The sequence below is a fragment of the Bufo gargarizans genome, chromosome 8 (assembly GCF_014858855.1).
Source record: "Bufo gargarizans isolate SCDJY-AF-19 chromosome 8, ASM1485885v1, whole genome shotgun sequence".
Lineage (NCBI taxonomy): Eukaryota > Metazoa > Chordata > Amphibia > Anura > Bufonidae > Bufo > Bufo gargarizans.
The window spans coordinates 151,038,535-151,053,255 of record NC_058087.1 but is presented as its reverse complement, the minus strand read 5'-3'; the positions used below and the strand labels follow the sequence as shown (position 1 = coordinate 151,053,255).

Sequence of the window (14,721 nt, the reverse complement as noted above, 5' to 3'; positions counted from 1 at the left end):
TCGATACCACACCTAGACCTGTTCGCGACACGGCAGAAGAGACAGACACATTTGTTCCCTATCCTACAGAGACCGCCTTTTGTTCGTGGATGCACTCTCCCATCCTTGGCCGAACGAGATCCTGTACGCATTTCCCCAGTTTGCTCCAATTCCCAAAATTCTGTCAAAAGTGTTACTAGAAAAGTCCAAACTAACCCCAGTCGCTCCATACTGTCCAAGAAGATCTTTGGTCCCCCTACTATTAAACATGTCAGCAGAGGATTACTGGATCCTGCCGCCTCTCCCAGACCTTCATCAGAGTCCAGTCTTACACCCCAGGTCGGCACAACTACATCTGGCAGCTTGGAACCTGAGGAATTATTGAGGAAAAAAGGTCTTTCGGAGGCGGAAATATCTACTATTTAATGTACTCGAAAATCTATCACATCTAAGATTTACCATAGAGTCTGAAAAACTTTTAGATTTTTTTCCAAAAATAGATTTAAAACTGCTGATACCCTAGATGTTATCTGTCATTCTAGATTTCCTGCAGGAGGGCCTAAATAAAGGTTTAATAGTCAGTACCATTAAAGTCCATATCTCAGCCCTAAGTGCCTTTCTAGATACAAAATTGGCAGATCTACATCTTGTTAAGAGATTTAGAAAAGGGGCACGGAGGAATGAACCTATAGTCAGATCTACAGTACCTCCTCCTTGGGATCTCAATTCCCCATTTGAGTCATTATCTGAAAATCCTTTAAAACAATTTTCCTCATTGCAATAACTACAGCCAGAAGAGTGGGCGAAATACAAGTGGTTTCATGTAGACCTCCCCATCTAACTGTAAGAGATGACAGGATAGTGCTGAAACAATCTCCCTCTTTTTTACCCAAGGTTATCTCAAAATTTTACTGTCTGCAAGAAGTTTCATTGTCATCATTCGATTCTCCGTCAGGTTGTCTGGAAAAAAGACGTTTTCATAATCTGGATGACATCCTCAGGATGGGTCATCAGTATCTGAGCGGCGCAGGTCCCACATCTGGGAACCCAGATGATCAGCTATTTAAGAAGAGCTGAGGCCTCCACACAGCTTATGAAGCACAGTGTCGAACATTGTATAGCAGCTATGCTTGATATCTGAGCTCCATTGACTCGAATGGGACTGAGCTGTACCTAGGCGATGTACATGGTACAAGTGACGTTACTGGCCTAGGGTAAGCTGCGAGACGGCCAAGACACTCAAACACTGCGGCCTTTTCAAACAGCGGATCAGCAGCAGTCCCAAGGATCAGACCTCCACTGATCAGATACTAATAACAGGTCAGAAACCCACTTTAATCTAAACCTATGTAGCCTACACAATGGCTATGTGTAACCAGGTCAGTTGTGATAAATAAGCCCCTAACAGGAGTCAGGTACGTGACTTAATAAATACTGAAAGACAAAAAAGGGGGTCAGTCAGCACATACCAAACCGCAGGAGCACATTGCTATGGCAGGGAACAACATTAAAAGACAAAACATGCAATGCGACAACTCACTGCAATATAGAGTACAAAATTGCATAATAATTACAAGTGCTACACTATAAGTGAGAGATACTTGGCAAATCGTTTTGTACAAAATTATTTTAGCCCGTCTGCCGCACGTCAAGGTGATCTCTAGACGGGTTCCTAACACTAAATTCTACCTGTTAAGTGCCATGACGGCTACCATACACTTCAGGGAGTGTAGGTTCCACATGCATGCTGGGTCTGCTTCAATAACTGTCATTTTGGGTGCCAAAATGGCCTCCACTGTATCCAATGAGTGCAGGTACCAACATGCATGCAGGCCCACTCCACAACACCCCCTATATTGCAGTTAGTTGTCACATTGCATGTTTTGTCTTTTAATGTTCTTCCCTGCCATAGCACTGTGCTCCTGCGGTTTGGTATGTGCTGACTTTGTGGACTCTCACTGCAGTCTTTGGTGGCCATTTGGCGCCAGGGGTGTTGTGGAATGGGCCGGCATGCATGTTGGTACCTGCACTCATTGGATACAGTGGAGGCCATTTTGGCACCCAAAATGACAGTTATTGAAGCAGACCCAGCATGCATGTGGAACCTACACTCCCTGAAGTGTATGGTAGCCGTCATGGCACTTAACAGGTAGAATTTAGTGTTAGGAACCCGTCTAGAGATCACCTTGACGTGCGGCAGACGGGCTAAAATAATTTTGTACAAAACGATTTGCCAAGTATCTCTCACTTATAGTGTAGCACTTGTAATTATTATGCAATTTTGTACTCTATATTGCAGTGAGTTGTCGCATTGCATGTTTTGTCTTTTAATAAATACTTACTAAAGAGGAATTGATGTTTCTATGCAAATAAACGCTTCCTGGACTGCTGAGAGAGATTTCCTTTGCGAGTGCTTGACAAGTGATTACTGCAAATCGAATTGTATCTATGTAATCTGTCAGAAAAACAACAGCAGAAATTAGTAAGAAACTTCCACATATCCTTTCAATAAAATGCAGAACCCCAGAGCGTCACATAAGGCCAATCTAGTCAGATCTTCCATCCAATCCATAGAACAAACCATTTCCCAAGCATTACCCACAGATGACCTTTTCTACTGTCACTTAATTCGGTATCACTGCAAACATGGACCGCCACTTTTCAATGCATAGGTAATTCTGTTCCTGATCACTTCCTGATGGTTGAGCAGAGATGAAAGATGCATTAACATGCAGTCATCAACCCTGTATGGAAACCAGTGGTCACTACTGCGCTATTACGTCCTCAGACAATTATTGTTTGCCGATAGCAGATCACTAATTACAGAGAGTGATCTGCTAACGGCAAAAGATTTAAAAGGGTTTTCCAGGAATTAAGCCAATTAAAATACTTGATTACTTTATTATAAATATATTCCCAAATAGCTTTCATTAGTTATAATGGATTGTTTTTCTAGGGAGCAATCACTAGGAGAAATAAAATGTCTGCCGTCCTATTAGTACACACAAAACATGTCCTAATCACACAGTGTGTTAAAGTATAACTGTCATATATATTTTTTAGAGTATTGGATTGTGGTGATTAATATCACCTTGGTGGCCCTATTTCAACTTTTCACTGTGTATTCCATTACCCCTTAATTCCACATTTTTGTTCCCTGTATTGCCTACTTTTACCTGTGCTTAAAATCAGGTTGCTATGCAGGGTCCGTCTATTTGTTCACAGACTGAGCACGCAGTGTGCAGGCTCACATTCCTGACAGCCAGGGACTGTAAGTAAATGATTAAAGCCAGGTCCTCCCCAGCAGCTGATGACAGTGCCTGGGCTGTGTGCACTTCTCCCTGTCCCTGCGCTTGGCAGACGCTCCCTCACTCTGCAGAGATGGAGAATGCAGAGTTGGAGCAGCACAGACCAGGGAAGGGAGATCTGCCATCTGCTCAGTGTATAAATGAAAGCAACATGTGGTAAGAGGACCCCTTTGTGCTGCAGGAGATTAACCCTTTAGGGGGAGGGCTCTGGTTACTGGCACATTTGGGGGGCTATGGTTACTGGCTAGTGAGGGCAGGCGGGATTAGCCTCAGGGTGAGGGCAGTGGCGGCCATCTTAACTGAATAGTGAAATTGCAGTTTTATGCAGACTGGTTGCTAAGGGCCGAATCTTATTAAATATGGGGTAAGTCAGTCTAATAGTAACTGATCTGGAATATCATGTTATTAGTAACTACATATAGGAAAATTGAAATTAGGGTCTAAATGTGACAGTTATCCTTTAAGCTAATTTCACATCAGCATTTTTGCTGTACGGTTTGGAGATCTGGCAAAGGATCTCAAAACCACAGCAAACTTAGGTCCTAATACAACCAGCTACATCCGTTCAAAGCGGATCCGGTTGTATTATATCGAAAACAAAGAAACTACATTCAACACTAAAACCATTGTAAGTCGAAAAACAAACAAACCCGGCACTATTGACTTGCATGGTTTTGTTCAGTTTCCCATGCTGCACACAAAACCGCTTCTTGCAGCAATTTTGTGTCAAGCATGGGAACGCAACAAACCGTAACGGGATGCATTCTGGTGAACTCTGTTCCGGTTTGTTCAGTTTTGTCCCCACTGACAATGGGGACAAAACTGAAATTGTGCTGTGATTTTGAGACCCTGTGCCGGATCTCAACTGGACAGCACAGCACAGATGTGAAAGTAGCCTTAGAAGGGCCTTCAGGTTAGAGCTTAAAGGGGGCTTTTGGTACTTGTATACTCACGGCCTGTCCTCAGGACAGACCACAAATATATGATCAATATATAAATTTCATATTGGTGTAATCATACTGACCCACAGAATAGTTATTATGTCACTTACACAACACTGAACGCCAAAACCTCAAAAACCCACGGTGGAATCCGTTTTTTCAGTCAGGTCACTGCTGCAGCGGCGAACAAGAACCCCATCCATGCCCTCAGTTTACATTCAGAGGTCAAAGAGTAATAATGATGGGGCTTGATTCACACAGCCGGAACAAAGCGTCAGGGAGGGGTAATTTAAAAAAAAACAAAAAAACATCGAGGTTGGAAAACCCCTTTAAGAACCTGTCACCAAGTCTGACACATCTGTTTCAGTAACTACTTGCATTCCCCAAGACAAATGAGAATTCTAAAGCAACTATGTTGTGCCGTTCCTATAATTATTCCTACTATAAGGCCTAATGCACACGAATGTGTGCTGGCCAGGCCCGTGCCGCGGACCGCAAATTGCTGGGTATTAACATTTCCCCTGCCATCGGGGGTGTCTCCTTGCACAGTCTACCAATGGCAGGGACACCTCCTCCCCAACTAGTAACACCCTTTTAGCACTGTATTCATAAATGTGTAGTAGGAATAATAGCGGAATGGATTTTTTTATTCTGCCACAGCAGCGGCACCGAAAATCTGCAGTGTATGAACTCTCGTTTTTGTTGAGAGATTTGCACCCATTTTTCACAAGTCGTGCTACTTCTATGTCATGAATAGCTATCGGGTGAACAAGTGTTTAGGCAACCACCATCTAAGCCCCTACGTCTCCACATGGGTGCTCTCAGAATTTAGCTTGGCCAGCAGCCGAACTGAACACTGACCTAATAAATTCAACAGGTACATTCGCATGGGCGATTTTATTCACAAACCATCGGATCCACGCAGAGAAAAACTGCTGCATATTCCACCTAGGGCAGATTTTCCTGTAAAATGAATGGCTCGGCAGGAAGAACCAACAGTACTCCACCCGTGTGTGGTTTATTTGAAAACTAATCTGTGATTACCGGCCGGAACATGGTTGAGAGAAGAAAAAAAAAGAAAAAAAAAAAAAAAAAAAAAAAGTGTTGTATAGCCTATTTAAGTGAGTAGCCACTCAGCCGCAATGATTGGGATTGGAGAGGACTCTGATCCCGGGCAGATGCTATGTTTAGTGCTGTGCGAAAGCCAAATTTCCTTGTGCTTCGTGGTATCTAATAAAATTTTCCCTGAAATGGCAGTTAAAACAAATTATTATTAGGAGTCAGTAAATAATGATTAACCACTTAAAAATTTGTTACAATATTTTATTAGTGGAAAGATTTTGGCCACGGTGCTTAATGTTACCTATTATATAAAATATAACTAACCAATAAAATTATCCTTATCCAATTAACACAATAACTTAACCAACAACATTCGAAGAGTGACTTAACCCATACCGCCATAAAGGGAAGCTGTATGGCTAATATGCACCGAAGCCTACTTCAATCATATTTTGTAGGCCAACATTAAATATATCTAGGCAAATATCTGACAATGTTTGTTTAGATTTGTCATATAGACCTAACATATCCTTCCAATTCTTATATCTATAAGAAGAACAAAGAATTGAAGTCATATTTTTTTATATTTTTGTTAATTCGCATTCAGAATTTTTCCATGAATTTCATTTTCTCAGAATTCCAGGCCCATCTTGGCAGTATTTCCGAAAGGATAATCTTAGTCAATAGGAAATGAATGCGGATATTTTACATTGCATTTTTTAAAGTCGTTTATTAGTTCGTGTGTACGTAATCTGCCCATATCAAACGTACCTGCATGAATAATTAGCATGTCAGGTGTTGGACAAGTTTCTAACAACTCTATACATTTTATGCGAATTCCATAATTATTTTTCCTGAAAATATTGACCTTAGTACGAAAATCTAAATTATCTGCATTAAATTTAAAAGAAGAAAGTTTTCTGGCGGAAGATATAAGTTAATTTCCGACTATCCAGATATTCTTCATAGAATATGCCAGAGATTAAATTAACAATTGAGGTCTGATGTATAATTTATGGTATATCTTGTAGAATTACATCTGCCAATTTTCTCTACAGTTTTTTACTTTAAACCTATCTGAGAAGCTAAAGTTGCCGCACCATGCGGAACGAATGTGCTGTAATGTTTTTTTATATATATTTTTTATTTTATGGCGGCCATTATGGCGCATAACAGGTAGTATTTAGTGTTAGGTTCCCGTATTACAGAGATCGCCTTGACGTCCGGCAGACGGGCTCAGATGGTTTTGTACAAAATGCATTGGCCAAGCATCTCACTTTATAAATAAGCGTAGCATTAGCACTATAACATTGTTGCACTTTATCTGATTTGCAGGGTGCTACTGCATGGTTATTTTTCCTTTAATGCAGGGGTGCACAACCTTTTTGGTCTGGGGGCTGCATTGTCACATTGCTCTATTTCAAGGGGCTGCAAATAAATAAAAAGTTGATCGGCACTCATCTGCCTATTACACAAACCAGTGCAAAGTGACTGGAGAGGAGTGATCGCTGCCATTCATTTTCCTCCTTCATTTTGATTACACAGGAAGATGTGCTGCAGATAATTGTATATCTTTCATCCTGATAAATGCAGATCAGCTGACAAATGAGCAATTGCTTGTTTAGCGACTGATCAGGTGCACGATTATACCGGCTAGATATAAGATATGAGCGCTCCTATGAACACTTTTTCCCAGTAGTTGTACCAAATATCGTGCTGCAGCATAGCCCCTGAAACCGAAGAGTGATGCTGGATTCACACCTGAGTGTTCTGAAAGGAGCGCTCTGTATGCGCGATTGTACGGGCGTTTGCAATCGCGCAGAGACAAGCGAACGCCCATTGTCGCGCGTTCCCAAAAGTCTATGTACGGGAACGCGCGACAAGATGCCCCAAAGAAGCTCATGTACTTCTTGGGGCGTCGGGCGTTTTACAGCGCGATCGTACGCGCTGTAAAACGCCCAGGTGAGAACCATTCCCATAGGGAATTATTGGTTTCTCCTTGATGACCGCTTTACAGCGCGTAGGAACGCGTTGTAAAACGCTCAGGTGTGAACCCAGCCTCATACTTACCTGCTCCCCACCGCTCCGGTCCTCCGCACATGGTCATACACCACTCCAGCCAATGACTGGCTTACACGGTGAGGTGGCCACAAGCATGTCACTTAAATCTTTTTAACTAAATTTGTAATATATTTCTGCTACATAATATGTCCCCCAAGAGGTCATAAAAAGACTGTTGGAGGACAATGAACACTATTATTTAGCAGTTTTTCCTTTATATTGTATTTTATTTTCGATTTTTTTGTGCCACATTTCATTTCTCTTTTCTTATATTTTTTATTTAGTTTTCTATTTTTTTTTTATAATTTTACATATACATATATATATACATATATATATATATATATATATATATATATATATATATATATATATCACATAATTATCACATAATTTGTCCCCAAATTATATGGGGGGGGGGGAGTTTGTACCAGAACAGAGCTGATCAGGGTCTACTGACCCTGCAGCTCTGCGCTCCTCTGCCCCCGACACACCCAGCGATCACGTGATCGCTGGGTACACACTGCAGAGGGCTTATAGTGGAGAAGGCAGAAGCGCTGATAAAGCGCTTTTGTCATCTCCTCGGCTTCCCCGCTCTCACTAATAGCCGGGGACCCTTTCCGCTCCTGCTACAGGAGCAAAACCTGTGACCATCCGCTGTGTGGCGCTCTGGGCAGAAACACAGCTGATCGCAGGATCAGCCGCGTTTCTGCCCAGCAGGACAGGGGCCGCAAACCATAGCTCTGGGGGCCGCATGTGGCCCGCGGGCTGCAGGTTGTGCCCCCCTGCTTTAATGCATTCCTACCAGCCCCTCTTAGCAAGGATAATGCTTGGTTGAATGAAAAATAATGGACAGATTCATTTTTATCAATTAAATCATTCAAAGATTCATCTTGGGGATATGATAAATGGTGAATGAGGTGGTAACTGTTATGTTCCTTTTTTGGTACTAGACCCAGTGGAGATCTCCCTTTAAAAATTTAGGCTAACTAGTGAAAGGACCAGCGACTATTTTCAGAAATGTCTATTTTTTCCTGAACCTCTAATTTCTTTAATTTCAAAGTTTTTTTTTTTTTTTTTCAAAGGAAAAGCCGGAACCAGTAAACGCAGGTACATAAAAACCTGAGAAAAAGCCATCAATTAATATATTTCAGCCATCGTTGTGTTTGGGTAAATTTTAAAATAGCCAAGGAGCTTTTGTATTTAAATGATGCCAGTTTTGCTTTTTAAAGCATTTTGTTGCTGGGTGGCTTTCATTGCAAAAAGTGCATTCGTGCTTGTATTTGCAATTTTTTTTTGCCATCTGCAGGTGGGCTCTTTGTAATTTGCTGACGAAAAAGATTAGACCTTTGTGATAACAGCAGGTTAATTCACAATCCAACGTCTTTGGACCCCCAATTTACATCTGGGTAGAATTTTTTTTTGACAAAATGATTCTTCATAATTGCACCATGCTGATCCTCTAAAGTTTTTGTACGCCTCTAGGATACACGCCTCTGGTGAAATAACCCGCTGCATAAATTTGGTTGTTTTTCCCCCAGAACTGCCGAATGCTTGTAGCCAAATTCCAATTCAGGAAATTTTCTTTTTCTCTCATCTTCCTATTCCAAATTTTTTCTTTAGATTGACGGACAGATGAAATCCCAACGGGAAAATTTGGCATGGCATTAGTTATCACAGATGTTTCTTTTATACCACTGCTCATTTCCAAGGATGGAATTAAACATCTGTCGTTTGGGGAGTGAATTTAATTGTCAGGGGGGTAAACATTAGTGGGTATGTAATCAGTTTCCTTGAGACTATCTGAATCAGTGTGTCTGTCTGGTGACGACCATAGTCACTGGATACTGACTAGCCTCCTTGCGAGACATAAAAGTAAAAAAAATCTTTAAAGAGTTGTATTTTTCCATTGGATAATGTGTCAGAAATGAGTATTATTTTTTATATTTAAATTAGTGCCCTGTAAAAAATAGTCACTATTCAATGTGGGTATATTCGTTATATTCTCACCCTCCTGTGTCTTGCTAAAAGATCTGATGCGGTTGGTCTCACAAGCCTTAGGATCCATTCACACGTCCGTAGTGCATTGCGAATCCGCAATACACCCGGCAGGCACCCCATAGAAATGCCTAGGACATGTTCTATTTTTTTCCAGAGCAGCGGACCGGAAGATTGGCGGCGCGCTCCGGAAATGCGGAGAGCACATAGTGTGCTCTCCACATCCATTCCGTCCCCATAGAGAATGAATGGGTCCGCACCCGTTCCACAATTTGCATAACGGATGCAGACTCATTATTATGGACGTGTGAATGAAGCCTTACTGGCAGTTGCTGGAGGAGACCGTTGGTGAGATAAAGATCTTTTCTTTTCCCGGCCTCTTGTGCTGCATTATGCAGAATAATCTCTATTCCTGCGTCTTATAGTGTCATGAGGTGGGGAATAGTTTATTTTCTCCTTGCGGCTTATTTTTGATGGAGGTGCAGACTGGGGAGCATCGCTGCGACGGAGCGCAGTGATGAGGTCTTTTCTTGTCTCCAGCTCTTCGCTCCTGCGCAGGATTAAATTATTGAAGATCCGATTCAACGATGCTGCTCTCCTCATGAAGACATCGCTTCAGCCATTCTTAACCTCCGTGAGTTTCTGCTTTTTTAATTAATTGTTTTAGGAGGTCTCCTATTTTTCATGTAAGTGCAGGTTTCTTCACTGCCACTTACGTGTGTGCGCAGCTAACTGTCTTTCTCCTTCTCTTATAGGTTGATCCTCGTGGCAATGATGGATTCTTCCTCCAATTAAGTTGCTCCTTGGCTCTTCTATGAGGATTTCAGCCTGATCCATGTCCATCTGTTTCCAGGTAAGTAACTTATTGAGGTGTAAATTTGGTGACGGATGACATCACGCCGGTAACTGTGATGTCATCACATGCCGCGCAAGATTTCGAGTGGGATCTTCAATCAAGATGGCTGTGTTGGCCTCTTAGCACTCAAATGGATAAAATGAGTATTTATTTTTGTACCGATTAACCCCTGAAAGCCCTAAAAAAATAATCTCAGATTCCGAGATCAGCGATGAACGCAGCATCTGAGGGGTTCAACGACGGAGAATGGCGTAATCACCGCTCAAAGTCATTGCACCCGCTACTCATAAAGAAATGCGCTTTGTGATATTCGGCTTAGCAGCCAAATCAAAGTTTTATAAAATTTCGTTCATTAGCTGTGGTCAATAGCAAATAGTAAAACAAAATAAAAACTACATATTTGGCATCACCATAATCATGCTGACCCCCAGAACACAGTGGTCTTTTTCTTTGAATGGCAGCTGTCGACCCAATTACGGCCCGGACCTACCAGCAGTATATTGCCAGCAAGCCTCACCTCTCTGGCGCAGCCTGCTGGTGAACTGAGTATAATACATTTGTACTGAATTAGCAATATAAAATGTATTATAGAATCAATCAAAAGATTGACGATTAAAGTCCTCTTATGGGACAAGTAAATTGTTGAAAAAAAAAAGTAAAAAAGTTTTACGAAATAAAAATATTTTCCATTGAAAAAAATAAAAATAAATCCATACAGGAGAAAGGGGTTACTATGGCAGTTAGGTCCATATGTCCATACAGCATACTGACCCAGTGACCATTAGAGACAATGCTCCAGGTCCATGTTTCGTGAGACATGGAGCAGAATAGGACATATATAAGGCCCCTTTCACACGGGCGAGATTTCCGCGCGGGTGCAATGCGTGAAGTGAACGCATTGCACCCGCACTGAATCCAGACCCATTCATTTCTATGGGGCTGTGCGTTGCGTGAAAATCGCAGCATGTTCTATATTGTGCATTTTCCACGCAACGCAGGCCCCATAGAAGTGAATGTGGCTGCGTGAAAATCGCAAGCATCCGCAAGCAAGTGTGGATGCGGATTTTCCTTTATAACCATGTTATAAGGGAAAAATAATACAATCTATACAAGCTCGATCGTTTTGGGAACGAAACATGCCGATTTTTCTCACGCGCGTGCAAAACGCATTACAATGTTTTGCACTCGCGTGGAAAAATCGTGCATGTTTCCGCAACGCACCTGCACCTTTTTCCACAACGCCCGTGTGAAAGAAGCCTAAGGCCTCTTTCACACGGGCGTGAGTTTTTTTGCCCGGATAAGAGCCGGGTGCGTTGCGGGAAAATGCGCAATTTTTTCTGCGCAAGTGCAAAACATTGTCATGCGTTGCACTCGCGTGAGAAAAATCGCGCATGTTTGGTACCCAAACCCGAACTTCTTCATAGAAGTTCGGGCTTGGGATTGATGTTCTGAAGATTGTATTATTTTCCCTTATAACATGGTTATAAGGGAAAATAATAGCATTCTGAATACAGAATGCATAGTAAACCAGCGCTAGAGGGGTTAAAAAAAATAAAAAATCATTTAACTCACCTTAGTCCACTTGCTCGCGAAGCTGGCATCTCCTTGTGTCTCCGCTGCTGATGAACAGGACCTGGGGTGAGCTGCTCCATTAAATACAGGTTAAGGACCTTCGATGACGTCACTCCGGTGATCACATGGTACGTCACATGATCTTTTACCATGGTGATTCACCATGGTAAAAGACCATGTGATGACCGGAGTGACGTCATCTAAGGTCCTTAAGCTCTATTTAATGCAGCAGCTCACCCCAGGTCCTGTTCATCAGCAGCGGAGACACAAGGAGATGCCAGCTTCGCGAGCAAGTGGACTAAGGTGAGTTAAATGATTTTTTATTTTTTTTTAACCCCTCTAGCGCTGGTTTACTATGCATTCTGTATTCAGAATGCTATTATTTTCCCTTATAACCATGTTATAAGGGAAAATAATAATGATCGGGTCTCCATCCCGATGGTCTCCTAGCAACCATGCGTGCAAATCGCATGGCATCCGTACTTGCTTGCGGATGCCATCCGATTTTCACACACCCCATTCACTTCTATGGGGCCTGCGTCACGTCAGAATCGGACAATATAGAGCATGCTGCGATTTCAACTGAACGCACAAGTGATGCGTTAAAAACATCGCTCATGTGCACAGCCCCATAGAAATGAATGGGTCAGGATTTAGTGCGGGTGCCATACGTTCGCCGCACGGATCGCACCCGCACGGAAAACTCGCCCGTGTGAAAGGGGCCTAAGGGTTTCTCAGGTATTCTCTGGTGGTCTGCAGAACACTACTTACTTCTATGAGCACATGTGCAGTGCGCTGTACACAGATCAAAAATAAGTCACGAGAATAAGCCCTTATGTAAATCAAATTGACTCTGCAAACACACAAGATGTGAGGAGTTCATACATATATGTCTACATGTGACAAATCAGAAATCAGTTATGCTCTCTGATTGATCGAGGGGTAGAACATGCACAAAACGACATCCCCTGCAGTCATCCACAATGACGAGGAGCTCAAAGCTTTAAAACTGACATAGACTGCATATTAATCTGCTATACAGCCTGAGATATAGCCGTTACTAAAAAGAACATCTCTCTCACGTCCTTGGCTGCTGAAGTGCCTTTCTACTAGGATGGATGACATGTCCTTGGCAGGGATAAGGTTGATATATTTTTTCAGTACTAACCAGTTATACTTCATAAAATGCAGTATGCTACACATTGTAATGCTGGACCACTTTCTTCTAAGAATTAAAGAGGTATTGGATAGGGGATCATGGTAAGATTGGGATGGGGAGGGGGGGTTCCCAGCAGTCAATAGAATGCGGGTCCTGTGTCTAACTCCCCTTCTCCCATATGGATGGAGCAGCAGACAGACATGCCACTCCACTTAACTCTATGGGACTTCCGGAGAACCCGGAGTGCTGTACACAGCCATCTCGGACAGTCAATGAGTTTAAATGGAACAGAAGTAAGCATGCTCAACCACCACTCCAGAACAAGGGACCAATATTCTCATGACTGGTGGTGGTGGTGGTGGGGGGGTCTGAGAGATTACAGTAGTTAGCACTGGTGCCACTGGGGGGTTGAATCCACCCAGGGACAACGTCTGCATGGCGTTTGCATTTTCTCCCAGTGTTTGCACGAGTTCCCCCCGGGTATTCCGGTTTCCTCCACGTGACAAAAAAATATATACAAATATAAAAGTTAGCTTCCTATGAAATTGACCCTAGTGTTCATTGTGGTAGAGCACCTATATGGCAGCCACTGACTTCCCAGGGAGTGGCCCCAGTCACACAACTGCCCCTAAATCCCTGAGAAAAAGCGCATATTACAAAAGACTTATCTAGTACCCCTTTAAGTCTTAGAAGATGGTTGTCCATAGTGTAGCATATTGTATTTTTTATCCATTTCTCTAATTTTATTTTTCTTAAAGCGCCCCCTGCTGCTCACACCGGGTGGAAGCGGTTCATTGCTGTGTTCCTAGCCTTAAAGGCAAGAAAAGAAAGCGCTATTTAAAAGCCACCTCCTGACATCTCTACACATTTATTATCCCAAAACCAGAATGTGGCATTTAAAATACTCCTCTCCGCAGTGTGAGATAATGAGAGCAGTGGAGCCTGAATCAGGAAACGTGCAATGCATGGTAATCGCCTCATGACTCATAACAAAATGAACCCATTAATTAGAGCCACAATGGATAAAATACCCTACATGGCCAAAAGCCTGACGACACCTCAATATCACATCTGCATATATCAAATGTCTCCCATTATTACACACCAGTCACAGGAAATTAGAACTTTGGCGGGTGCCATCAGCTCATTTAAAGTCCTGCTACTGCACCACCTTAGATCAAGACATCTAAACTCATTGGGGCAATGTTTTCTAATGAATCTGCACCACACGTATTAAGTGTCTTACACACTTTCTGTACTGCACTCAGAGAGCCGGCATGGTCTAAAACAGTGAGGGCTAACCTTGGCACTCCAGCTGTGGTAAAACTACAACTCCCAAGATGCCCCCCTTGCTTGGCTGCTCGCAGAACTCTGTAGAAATAAATGGAGCATGCTGGGAGTCGTAGTTTCACCACAGCTGGAGTGCCAAGGTTAGCCATCACTGGTCTAAAATATGACACTCTGCACCAAAATTGTGCCAGAGTTTTTGGTGCAAATCAGCCAACTAATAGGTGGTATAACCTTGACTAGACAATGTAAAGCTGTGCCAGCATCAGCCACCATGATAAATCTGGAGAGTTTTTTTTAGACTAGTCTAAAAACGAGACAGTAATGCCGCAGCCTCCTGCATGTGAGCATATCCGTCTTGCAGTCCGCAAACCCTGGATCTGCAAAATATGGATACTGGCCATGTGCGTCCTGCACTTTTCTTGGCCTGCATTGTAGAAATGTATTTCTGCTTGCAAAAACAATCAAGAATAGGATATATGTTCTATAACTTGCATC

The 14,721-nt window shown here is 42.5% G+C and overlaps 1 protein-coding gene across 2 annotated transcripts in view; it reads right to left on the bottom strand.

Moving 5' to 3' along the window:
- TXNDC11 (thioredoxin domain containing 11) overlaps positions 1 to 14,721 on the bottom strand; it is a 68,553-nt gene that overhangs the window by 41,101 nt on the left and 12,731 nt on the right. For both annotated transcript variants that reach the window (XM_044304230.1, XM_044304231.1), the window contains exon 6: positions 2,322 to 2,434. In XM_044304230.1, coding sequence (XP_044160165.1) covers positions 2,322 to 2,434 — 113 coding nt within the window. The remainder of the gene's footprint in view (positions 1 to 2,321; positions 2,435 to 14,721) is intronic.